This window comes from Scyliorhinus canicula, chromosome 13, assembly GCF_902713615.1.
Source record: "Scyliorhinus canicula chromosome 13, sScyCan1.1, whole genome shotgun sequence".
NCBI classification, from domain to species: Eukaryota; Metazoa; Chordata; class Chondrichthyes; order Carcharhiniformes; family Scyliorhinidae; genus Scyliorhinus; species Scyliorhinus canicula.
In genome coordinates, this window is record NC_052158.1 from 64,408,042 (window position 1) to 64,420,040 (window position 11,999).

The 11,999-nt window shown below is 47.4% G+C and overlaps 1 protein-coding gene across 1 annotated transcript; it reads right to left on the bottom strand.

The window, feature by feature from the left end:
* Nucleotides 1–888: 888 nt before the first annotated feature.
* LOC119975605 (maestro heat-like repeat-containing protein family member 1) lies at nt 889–6,758 on the bottom strand. The gene has a single exon (XM_038815393.1). The coding sequence runs from the start codon at nt 6,170–6,172 to the stop codon at nt 1,241–1,243; it is 4,932 nt and encodes a 1,643-aa protein (XP_038671321.1). The 5' UTR covers nt 6,173–6,758; the 3' UTR covers nt 889–1,240.
* Between the last annotated feature and the right edge of the window lie 5,241 nt (nt 6,759–11,999).

The following is an 11,999-nucleotide window of genomic DNA, read 5'->3' on the forward strand; positions in this document are numbered from 1 at the left end:
GCTTCATTGCAGTGTTAATGTAAGCCTACTTGTGACAAGATTATTATTATTAAAATGAATGTGTAAGGGAAATAAGAATACTCAACAGGTTGGGCAGCATCAGTGGAGAGAGAAAGAGAGTCAACATTTCAGGTGTGTGACCTGATGCTTTCACAGATAATGAGACAAGTAGAGGAGCCAACAAGCCCAGTGGAGATGGAAGCACTTGCAGCGGAGAGAAGCATGAAAAGTTCGGCCAAGGGAAGTATGGTGATCCACCACTGTGTAATTGTGTGTGTGCCTGTATTAGGGGATGTACAGCAGTACCTGTATTACAGGTTTGTCGGTAGCCCCTGCCGGCTAGCTCCGCCCACAGGGAGCAGTATAAATATGCATGAGTTCTCCTGAGCTACCATTCTACCAGCTGCAGTCGGAGGATAAACATCTCATGGTAATAAAGCCTCTCTTGTACCGATTCGAGTAGTGCAATTGATAGCGCATCAGGAATGCAAACGTGACGGACGAAAGGCAGGTAAAGCCCAGAGATTCTGACCATTGGCTGTGTACGACAGGAAATGCTGCCCACGCCTCCTGCACTTTCTCCCCAGGAGTTTTGGTGCAGACATTTTGCAGAAAATGCTGGGTGAGGGAAAAGGGGTCGCTGTTGGTTCAGATCTGAAATGGCTCATCTGCGGGAAGTGATCAGTGGAAAGTGAGTTTGTGCAGGGAGGAATGACAAGAAGGAAAGTATGAATGGAGAGTGAGACACTGAGGGTCACTGTAGAATGGCATTGCTGAGAACTGGGGAAAAAATTGCCCACTTTTTCTCTCAGTTGGGGGAATGAGATGGATTGTGCACACGTGCCTAAGAGCTATCCAATCTAAAACTTAAACAACTAGCTTTTTTAAGTAAACACTTTATTGAAAAATTAACTCCAATTATCCTAGAATCATATAGCACAGAAGGAGGCCAATCTGCCCACTTTTGCTGTGCTGACACAATCAATAATAAATATATTTTGTTGCTGATGATTACTAGAGCAGTATCCTTTACAGAGCAATAGTGTACAAGAGGATAAAAAGACCACTCCATTCCGTCTCCGGGACATTACTGAGTGGATTAGCCGAGGCTCTCATCAGGCTGATTTCTTGCTTCCCGTTGTTTTTAACATCAGAATTCCCTTTGTTGCAGAAACTCTTGCAAGGCACAATTCCTGCAAATTCCACCTTCGGGAACAGTTTTCGTCCTCCCTGGTGGTTGTCAGTACATGTAGAGGCGCTGGATTGCAGCCAATGTTTTAATGCGGACGCTGGGCACATGATCTGACAGTAGGTTAATCAGCTCCTTGCACATCTGATTGGCGGCGGGGGATTTGGTGTAACCTGCTGGAGCGTGCTGCATGAGGAAGCTGGCGAATGTGACCGCGTTCTCCCGCAGCTCTGTCTGGACGCTGCTGAAGAAGGGAGCGCAGCTCCTGATGTAGAAGATGGTTCTGTCCGGCCAATCTTCGGCCATGCGCCGGGAGGTCTCGCTCAGGTAATTCTCGTAATCCAGGTCACCCTCCTCTGACCCCAGCTCTTGGAAGTGCTTGCACATCCTCTCCGAAGGCAGCAGCGGGCCTATCAGGGTCAGCACGAGCCTGCAGACCGCCCTCACCTCATCGCTCTTGTCATTGAGGTGGAACAGCAAGCAGGTCAAGGAGGAGTACACGTGCTCCATGTACGCCGAGCTCTGCTTCATGTTTCCAAACCGGAGCAGCTTCCCCAGCACAGTGAACGCGGCGGCTCGCACCTTGTCCTGCCGATTTCCAAAGTGCGGCTCCATCGCTCTTGCCATGTCGGTCAGGATGCCATCTGCATAATCCGGCTGCAGGCTATCCAAGATCTTGGAGACGCTGGACATAGCCTCGACTGTCAGCAGGCTGCTGACTTTGGCATTCTGCTCCATGACAGACACCATTGCGGGCAGCAGCTTGGCAATATACTTTTCCACCCTCTGAGAAGCTCCGGTGCCAGCATTGCCCAGGCCCTTGACAGCCAGCCACTGGACCACAAGAGAATCATCCATTAAACAGCGCAGCAGGCCGCCCACGAGCGTGTCTGTCAGCAGCAGCTCCGACGTCACTGTGTGGTTGAGGAACTCCCCAAAGTAGGCTGCCGCCGTGATCCTCTGACTCTCGTGGATGTTGGCAAGGACAGGCGTCAGTTGCTCAACGATTTCGATGAGGTGGGGGGTGGAACTCACGGCCATGGTGCTCGCCAGCAGCACAATCCCCTCGTGGTGCGTCTCGGGCTGTTTGATCAGCTCCCAGCCCCCTTTACTGGCCATCTCTCCAGTATCCCCCTGCCCCTCTCTCAGGAGCGCTTGAAGTATCTCAACAGAGTAATGGCAGGCGGCGGCATTACACGGCTTCAGAGACAGGCCAGAGGACTTCCTGTCGGCCTGCACTCGAAAAAAGTCCCGGGGCACTCGGGCCTGGACGCTCGAACTGAGGTGGATCAGGACAGTGCTGAATATCTGAGGGTAGAGCATCTCAATCATAGCTTTTGAGCCCCGGTTACATATCATCTGGTGCAGAGCACAGATTACGGCCTGAGGTTGATGAGGTTCTGCACTGGCCCCAGAGTTGAAAAGGGACTCTTTGCTGCTCTCATACAATAGCTTCAAATTGTCCAGCAAGTACTTAATTGAGAGCATGGCAACTGAGCTGGTTTGGAGCAGTGATCCCCACACCTCACTGATGTAGTCGTCAAACGGGACGGGGTACCACAGGAGACAGGGCAGTACAAGGGGCACATGCTGGGAGGCCAGGTTGGAAATTGAACGCACCACTATCTGTATTATGTGCCCCTGGGTAATTGACTGCACCTCTTTGTGAAGGGCTTTGATAATCACTGGGACATCACTGAGGCTGGCTCCACATTTTCCAATGAGGACATTCGTGACAATCGAGGCCGCGTAAGAGCTGTTGGATTTATCGTCGCCAAAACCCAGGAACAACGTGAAGAGTAAACTTAACAGCTGGTCCTGGGGCATGCATTTCGAAAGGACTTTGCCAATATCGGTGCTGACTTGAAAAGATGATTGGCAGTTTCCTTGGACTAACCCTTCTTTGATGGCTTTCAGGTGCTCCACCTCAGTGTCTTTCAGATCCTCAGGCATCCCCTCGAAACGCAGCTGAATGTAAAGCAGAACGTAGAGGCATTCGATGGCGGTTTCCCTCACAACACGCGACGGATCGGTGCATCGAAGCACCATGTAGCCGATAAGGACTGCCAGGTTATGCGACGGAACCTTATCTTTGATGTTGGCTTGTTCCAGGTAAAACACCAGGAGCTGTAGAGTGGTCTCAATCGCCATTTCCCGCGTATAGTCTTTCCTGGATTGAATCCAGATTTCCATGTTTGTAAACAGGAATTGGAGTCCAGCCGGTGACAGGTCGGAGAGCAGCAGCTGCTTTAGGAAATTCAGCAGCGACTCCATTGTGGCATTGAACAGTGCCTGCCTCTCCGCCATGCTCATGTTTGGGTGCTCGCTGGCTTTGTCTGCCTCCAAGTGTGGCAAGTTGAAAACGCTGCCCAGGCACGTTTGAATCAATGGCTGGCTCTCACTGAATTGGGGCTGGAGCTTTAAGAGGGAAGTACAAGCGTCGATGGCGGACTTTCGCACAGTGGTCAAGAGTGCCCCTGTTGGCTCAGCCTTGATGAGCTCCTGCATGTAGGCCAACAACTCAGCCTTCCTGCTGAAGCCGGAGCTAGACGTTTCATCAGATTGGCTGGCTCTGGCTAACTGAGTCACCGCCTGGATCAGGCTTAACTTTAGTGTCAAGTCCCTCACCTCAATCTTCATTCCCAAAATCTTGATATTGTAATGGTTGAGGACATTCTCGACAATTTCAGTGTCCATTCTAGATGGAGTGAGGTCCTTTGGAGAGCATGATATGATGTGCCCATAGCACGCGATGAGTGTACTTTTCACTTTTATTATTTCAATGTCCTCCTGATCCTTAATAATCTGAAAGTAACTTGCCGTCTTCTTAAAAATGTTTAACTTTGCAAATTCCTTCAGCAGATTCAGTACCATGACCAAATGTGTTACAGCACAGTAGCCAACCCCAATGGCTATACCCTCTTTCTCCAATGGCTCGTTGTGCCGGACAGTCTGTAACATCTCCTGCAGATTTCTCTTTATCATCTCTTCATTCTGGCTAAGTCGCAGCACCATACCCAAACATTTGTAGACGAACCCCTTTTCCTGTGGGAAATTATAGTGGCTGTGAAGGTGGTTAATCAGTTCTTTACCAAGCTGGCTGAGCCAATCCTCGTTCTCGACCAACTCCAGTGTCTGGAACAAAACATTCGCCAGTTTTTCTTCCCACTGGCTCTGGAGCAAGGTTTTTCCGGCGTTCTCCTGCAAATAATCGAGGAGAGTGGGAAACTCCTTTTCCCAGACTTGCGGTGCTGCCAGGTGGATATCCGCGGCCATAACCTGCAATAAAATCAGGCCAGGGGCGCACCGGTCCTTCCCCTGGTGCAGAGACGACGACATAGTCAGCAGCCTCGTCAGCAGCGCATGAGGCCCGGGAATGTTTGGGTTGTCCTTGTAATTGAGAAAGCTTTCCGTTGACCCCACTTCCAGCTTCTTCATTGCAAGGGACACCAAGCAACTGCAAACCGTAGCTAAAGCGTTTGTGTACCGCACTGGAATAATAAACTCAAAGAGAAGTGGCCAGAGAACGTTGTCGATCGGTAACGTGGTCAACAGTTTCATCAGGTCTTGGCTCAACCTCCTCAAATCGCGGTCGGTGACCACATCTGTCGTGACGTTGTGAGGCCCCTCAGAGGCCTCCTTATCGTCCACAACAGGGAGAGAGCATTGCCGAATGATAAACTCCACCATTTCCTTTCCTCCCTCCAAATGGAGGTAGTTGTGACGTGCTGTGGTATATATTATCTGGCCAAGTTTCCCCTTCACTCGGTTATCAGTGGCTAAAACCAGTAGCTTCATGCCAGCTAGAATCTGATTCTTCTGACTGGCCATGTAAAGTGGGACCATGTTGATGAGGTGATCCAGCACCGTCAGCGTCCCTAGTCGAATTTGGTTGTTGGTGCTTTCTAGCTTCCGCAGAAGAAACTCTACAATCTGATAAGTAAAGGAGGGTGTCAGGAGCTTGAAGCAGCAAAGGATTTCCTTCTGCTGCTTCTGAGAGTACTGGTTAGTGGGCTGCTCCACCGCAATGCAAATCTGATTGTGCAAATTGACAAGCAGGCTGTCGATTTGCAGCACCAGCTCCTCGCTGTTCCTCTCCACAGCAGTGTGCAGTACACCATACAGACCCTGGGTGACGCAAAAATCGCTCGCGGTTTCCTGGTACATGGACAAGATTACTGGAATTAGCCTGGGTAATTCATTCTCCAGCTTGTCAAAGGGTATCAGGTGGGTTATCTGGCCGAGTGTTTCGATCACCGCTGTGCTCACGTTGAGCTCGTTCAAGGGCAGCCACACACCAAACAGGATGTCATAAGCCTCAGAAAACTCTTGGAAAAATAAATTCTTCTTCACCGTGGGGTCCGGGGCCTCCTCTATGTCGAACAGGTAGGCAAGGATGCTTTCACTAAAAATCCCCAAAGCAAAGCAGAACACCCACTTAGTTTTCTCTTCTGTTACTGCAGGAAGCATAGAGAGCATAGTATGGAGGACAGGCTTCAGCAAGGGCACCATGAAATGCACGTGTTCTTTGCAGAGGTTGGCGAGAGCCAACACCACAAAGAAAAAGGGATTCATCCTCGGCTGAAACATTGACAGCAGCTCATCATAGGCCTCCTTGGTAAACCAATGGCCCACGTTCAGCAGGAGCCGACTTGCAACCTCCTGGTGCTCGTCGGACACATCCTTTGATTTGGTCATTTCAATGGAAGCCAACGTGATGAGCTTTTTTGCTGCCACGCGGCCCAAATCATCAATGTTGTCCTTAACCAGCTGTGCCATCGCCTTTAACAACGCGGTGCGCTGTTCCAGCGGCAGCCGCTTGTGATGGATGATGTACTTGCGGCAGAACATTAGGACCCCTTCTACGTCCACCTGTCCAAGTTCCTTCAGGGACTCCGAAACTGTCCCCCTAATCATGTTATGTTCATCCAAAGGCACCTCCATCATTGAATTCAGCAAAGATTCCATTTTGCTACTCGCCATTTTTACTGTAAGTCACTCTGGAATATCAGACGTTTACATTCTTTGCTGCAATTTTTGCGGCAATCCCTTTCTGCCTTTGCTTCGTGGGGCAGGGTTCCTAATCTTTTCCTCAGGAATTATGTTTGTAATTATATTCCTTTCTTTACGCCCTTACAGAATGGTAACACCTTAATATTAATGAACTCCATCACGGCTCTTCAATCTCCAATGTGCTACTCTCCGGTTCTATAGATGTATTAAACACGATGGATATTTTAATCACTTCTGTCCTTCTTGATTTGGCTGAGCGCAAAATGTTTTTGAGCGGAGCACTGAGAGATTTGTCTTGTGATAAAACACGCAGGTAAATGAAAGAACGTGCTTCACAGCTTTCCCTCACAAATCCTTCAGGAGACTCCAATGAGTTTTAAAGTTGAGTTTTTTTTTGCGATCTGCCTTGTTTCTTTCTACTGCCCTTTAATACAAGGCTGGGTGTCGCTCATGATTAGTACGATTCCGTGTACAGGGAGCTCAAATAATGCAGATTCTTCCTCAGATCGCTTTTTTTTCATTGTGCTATCAGCTGGTAGTGGCACCAAGAACCCACGATCTCCCCCCCCCCCCCCCCCCACCCCACTAAAGACGACAATGATTTTGTTCTGGGATGCAGGAAGAGGAATCAGATCTTCCTACGGTCTCAACTTCATTTGAGTCAGCATTTCAACAAAAGTTATTTGGAACGCCAATACACGGCTATTAAACGATCTTGTTCCCTCATAGATTAGCTTGAGTTCTGCTCCGCACAGGTCCTTCTGTTTCACCTCTTTGTTTACAGTAGCACCGGCTGCCGAAGGGTCCAAGTAGATTTTCACCCTCTCTTCTTGTTAAATTTCCTCTGCTCTAAGTATCCAATTATTTTCCATATGTAATTTCAAGCCTTCAACCTAATACACAAGGGACTAAAGTATTTTAAACGCCTTTATGTGTTGCTCTTGTAAATACCACTCTCGCAAATAAAATCTGTCCTGAACATATTTTGATTTCAGACACAGCTCTTTGATGATAAATAGTGTTTGCTAAGGCCGAACGATGCTCAGCATGTCCTTACGGATCTTCACAGTGATGGCTGAATTTCGATCTTGACTCATTCCTGATACTGAATAGCCTTCTGCATTCAGAACACAAGGTCCCACTCTTTATTTTGGATGATTACTTCCGCCAATTATTCTTCAGATTCCGTATCGGGGCTCCAAACTATTTTGATGTTTTGTGGGAAGATTTCACCGACTCGTTTTCAGATTTGCCAGGCAGCCAGCTGTCCCCCCACAGGCTGAGACAAGGTTGGGAAGCAACACATCAGAGTCGCAAACGAGCTGGGTTTTTTTTTTGAAAAGCCAATTGTGCCATCATTTCCTGCCCTCATGAAGTCACATGTTCCATTGTGATGTCCTGTGACTCGAACTGCCGGCTGCCCTGCCTGTGAGAGGAAGGGAAGACTTCATGAATGTTAGCCCCTCTGCAGTTTGTGCCATGTCTCGAATCCCAGCACTTGGCACCCCTTCACCAGGATTTGCAAAGTCCACCTCCGTCAGTAGCATTGCATAGGTTTGGATCAAAATAGGGCTACGGCAGTGCGAATCATGGTCAGAGCACCACCTTTATCCAGCCTTTCAACACAAATGCAGCCCTAATTATCTGTTTCCCTGTCAAGTGTCTCAATTATTTCTAAGCTTTAACTTTTAATTCTTATGGATGTTGCAAATTAACTGAATTGCACCATTATCAAGCCATCTGTTTTATAGTGTGCATCAAAAAGGTCTCATTAATACTTATCCCCCTCAGCATCTACTAAATGTGTTTCCACTTCCTAGAATTGAAAATGATGTTTTCTTTCCTCACTTCCTACTTACCAAAAAGCACATTTAGATCGGGTGCAGAGGAGATTTACGAGATTGGCTCCCGGAGTGAAAGACTTACTGAAATTATACAAATGTGAGGTAATGCATTTTGGAAGATCTAATACAGGTGGGAAAATTACAGTAAATGGCAGAACCCTGAGGAGTATTGACAGACAGAGGGATCTGGGTGTACAGGTCCACAGGTCACTGAAAGGGGCAATGCAGGTGAAATGAAATGAAATGAAAATCGCTTATTGTCACGAGTAGGCTTCAAATGAAGTTACTGTGAAAAGCCCCTAGTCGCCACATTCCGGCGCCTGTTCGGGGAGGCTGTTACGGGAATCGAACCGTGCTGCTGGCCTGCCTTGGTCTGCTTTCAAAGCCAACGATTAGCCCTGTGAGCTAAACAGCCCCAGGTGGAGAAGGTAGTCAAGAAGGCATGTGGCATGCTTGCCCTCATCGGCCAGGGCATTGAGTATAAAAATTGGCAAACCATGCTGCAGCTGTACAGAACCTTGGTTAGACCACACTTGGAATATAGTGTTCAATTCTGGTGGTCACAATACCAGAACGATGTGGAGACTTCGGAGCGGGTACAGAGGAGGTTTACCAAGATGTTGCCTGGTCTGGAGGGTAGTAGCTATGAGGAGAGGTTGGATAAACCTGGTTTGTTCTCACTGGAGTAATGGAGATTGAGGGGCATCCTGATAGAAATCTACAAAACTATGAGGGGTATGGACAGGTTAAAGAGTCAATTACTAGGGGATATAGGTTTAAGGTGCGAGGGGCAACGTTTAGTGGAGATGTGCGAGGGAAGTTTTTTTTACACAGAGGGTAGTGGGTGCCTGGAACTCGCTGCCGGAGGAGGTGGTGGAAGCAGGGACGATAGTGACATTTAAGGGGCATCTTGACAAATACATGAATAGGATGGGAATTTTTTTTTTCATAGAATTTACAGTGCAGAAGGAGGCCATTCGGCCCATCGAGACCCAGTAAACCCACCCAACACTAAGGGCAATTTTAGACACTAAGGGTAATTTATCATGGCCAATCCACCTAACCTGCACATCTTTGTGACTGTGGGAGGAAACCGGAGTACCCAGAGGAAACCCACGCACACACGGGGAGGATATGCAGACTCCACACAGACAGTGACCCAAGCCGGAATCGAACCTGGGACCCTGGAGCTGTGAAGCGATTGTGCTATCCACAATGCTACCGTGCTGACCACTAGAGCCCAATAGAGCGATATGGATCCCAGAAGTGTAGAACGTCTTAGGTTAGACAGGCAGCATGGTCGGCGCAGGCTTGGAGGGCCGAAGGGCCTGTTCCTGTGCTGTACTTTTCTTTGTTGTTTTGTTCTTTGTTCACTCCCAGGCAGTGCATTCCAGACCCCGAACCACTCGCTGTGTGACAAAGGTGCAATTTAATAGAGGCATTTCGATAGAGTCGATAAAGGAGAAACTGTTTCCACTGGCAGGAGGTTCAGCAAATAGAGAACTTAGATCTTAGGCAAAAGAACCAGAAGGGAAATGAGAACTTTTTTTTGAGCTCGGCAAGTTATTATGACCTGCAATGCACTTGCCTGAAAGGATGGTAGAAGCAGGATCAATAAGACTTTTCTAAAGGGAGTTAGCTAAATAGACTTGAAAGGGAGGTTATAAAGAATGAGCTGAGGAGTCGGCCCAATTGAATCTTTCAAGCAACTGGCCCAGATACAATATTCCGAAGGTCCTTCTTCTGTGCTGTAGAATTCTATGATTGTGTTCTCTGGGTCTTTGTGGCCAGCACTATTAAAGATCCATTAGTTTGTGACTAAATGCTGTAAAGAAAGGAGGCAGCTCTGTCTAATGGAAGCCTTTGTTTCTATGTTTAGTGCCGTTGGGATGATGTGAATTGTTGCGGAATGTCCTTACACCCAACCTGGCTATCGTATATCATCCTTTCTGCTCAAAGATACCTTGCCCCCCTGACCCCTGGCACTACAGACGTGGTAGAGAGCATGCAGCCGCACAGCTGACAAAACCACAAATTCAAAAGGCCGAACATATTTTCATCCGTGCCTTCTGTGATGCTTCCCCTGAAGACACCTTTTTTGTCTATTCTGTCACACACACCGCCAAGATTTTCTTCCGGTGACTCGAGTCTGTTGGGTGACAGGCTGCTGGTACTCAAAGGAGGGCCTTAGTGACCTTGAGGAGTTTGGGCTTAAACCAAAGTCACATCAACAGAACATCAAAGGGGAAGATTGCTCGGAAAAGTGTCAGCTTCTCCCAATACAAAGAGTGGCAGATATAAAAGCATAGAGAATTGATTTGTATCACATCCGCTCCCTAAATTAATCAACATCATTTCTTTCAATTTCAAACAGAGATTTAGATATCAGTATTTTGAATTAACAGTTCCTTTTAGATATCCGGGGGAGGTGGGGGGGGGGGGTCAAAAATCTCAGCCATGGAGGAGCCGTTGCCATGGCGCAGGTCAGGATGACATAGGTGGAAGTAGGAGTGATATTCTGCTGAAAGGCCTTGAGGAGCTAGGGTCCAAATTAAAATACAGAAACTCCGAGGTCAGGTTTGTTACCCGAGCCTGCGCTGATTGGCAAGGGGTAATGGGACCATAGAATTAAATACGTGCCTTAAAGAGGGAACAAGGGATTCAATTCAGGGGTCACTGGTGTGAGTGTGCAGGAAAAAAGGATCTGTTCCAATGGGATGTGCCCGACTTAAACCGGGCCAGTGCGTCATATAACCAAGCCTGTGGATAGGCCAGTTTAAAATGTGTACCCATTTCTATGTTGGTGTAAATTAGCCAATTGTTCATAAATTATACCAGTAGTTTTAGTCCACACAAGCTGGGTTCTGAGTGTTATACATTTCATCTTTCCAAAGGATAAGAGATACAGTGAAACCCTTGCATGGCACATAGCCACAGACATTGGGGGCATGGTAGCACAGTGGTTAGCACTATTGCTTCACCAAGGTCCCAGGTTTGATTCCCGACTTGGGTCACTGTCTGTGCGGAGTCTGCACATCCTCCCCGTGTGTGCGTGGGTTTCCTCCGGGTGCTCCGGTTTCCTCCTACAAGTCCTGAAAGACATGCTGTTAGGCAATTTGGGCATTCTGAATACTCCCTCCGTGTACCCGAACAGGTGCCAGAGTGTGGTGACTATGGGCTTTTCACTGTAACTTCATTGCAGCGTTAATGTAAGCCTACTTGTGACAATAAAGATTATTATAAGATTATTATTATAAGTAAGCGATTCAGTTCCTCAAAGCTGTTTTGTCACTCAGTCTGATTATGATTGACCTGTGCCTCAAACCCATTTAGCTGCTTTTGCTCTATATGCTTTGATACACTTGACAAGTAAATATATATATGCAGATATATACACTGTACATACATGTACAAAAATGTGCTAGTAAATAGATGGCAAATAGCCACTTGCAATCAGTTTACAAAGCTGCTGAACAGTCCTGAGTGAGTTAGCGTGACACAGTACACATGAAATAATGCTCCGAGTTTAAGCACCGTTTGACCTCTCTGATATGTTATCAGTTTGATCCGTGGCCTTCCCCGTGAGCCGAGGCAAAGACTGACTCGAATTGAAGGATAGTTTGTTTTCCTCCATCCGTCTGCTGTGCTTTTGGGGGCTGTTTGCAGATAGTGTCATGTATATGTCATGTTGAGAAATGGCGATGTTGCCACACATCATATATCAGTAGATTACATCTTTGAAGCATTTCTGCTTTGATTGGGATTTGCACTAATAATGTTCCTGACTACACCGGCACGGCACAACGTGTCCTGTATTTCAGCAGTGAGGCTCAAAAAGAGATACTATAAATTGCAGTGTATAAGTTTACCCGATGTATGAGGATGCCCCATTTTCTTGGTACCAAAAATCATGCTTTTGCATGTACTCGGTGCATAAATTGACCTTCCTCTTC

Bases quoted from the DNA above. Each gene is read 5' to 3' on its own strand.
- LOC119975605 (XM_038815393.1), bottom strand. From the start codon at position 6,172: ATGGCGAGTAGCAAAATGGAATCTTTGCTGAATTCAATGATGGAGGTG.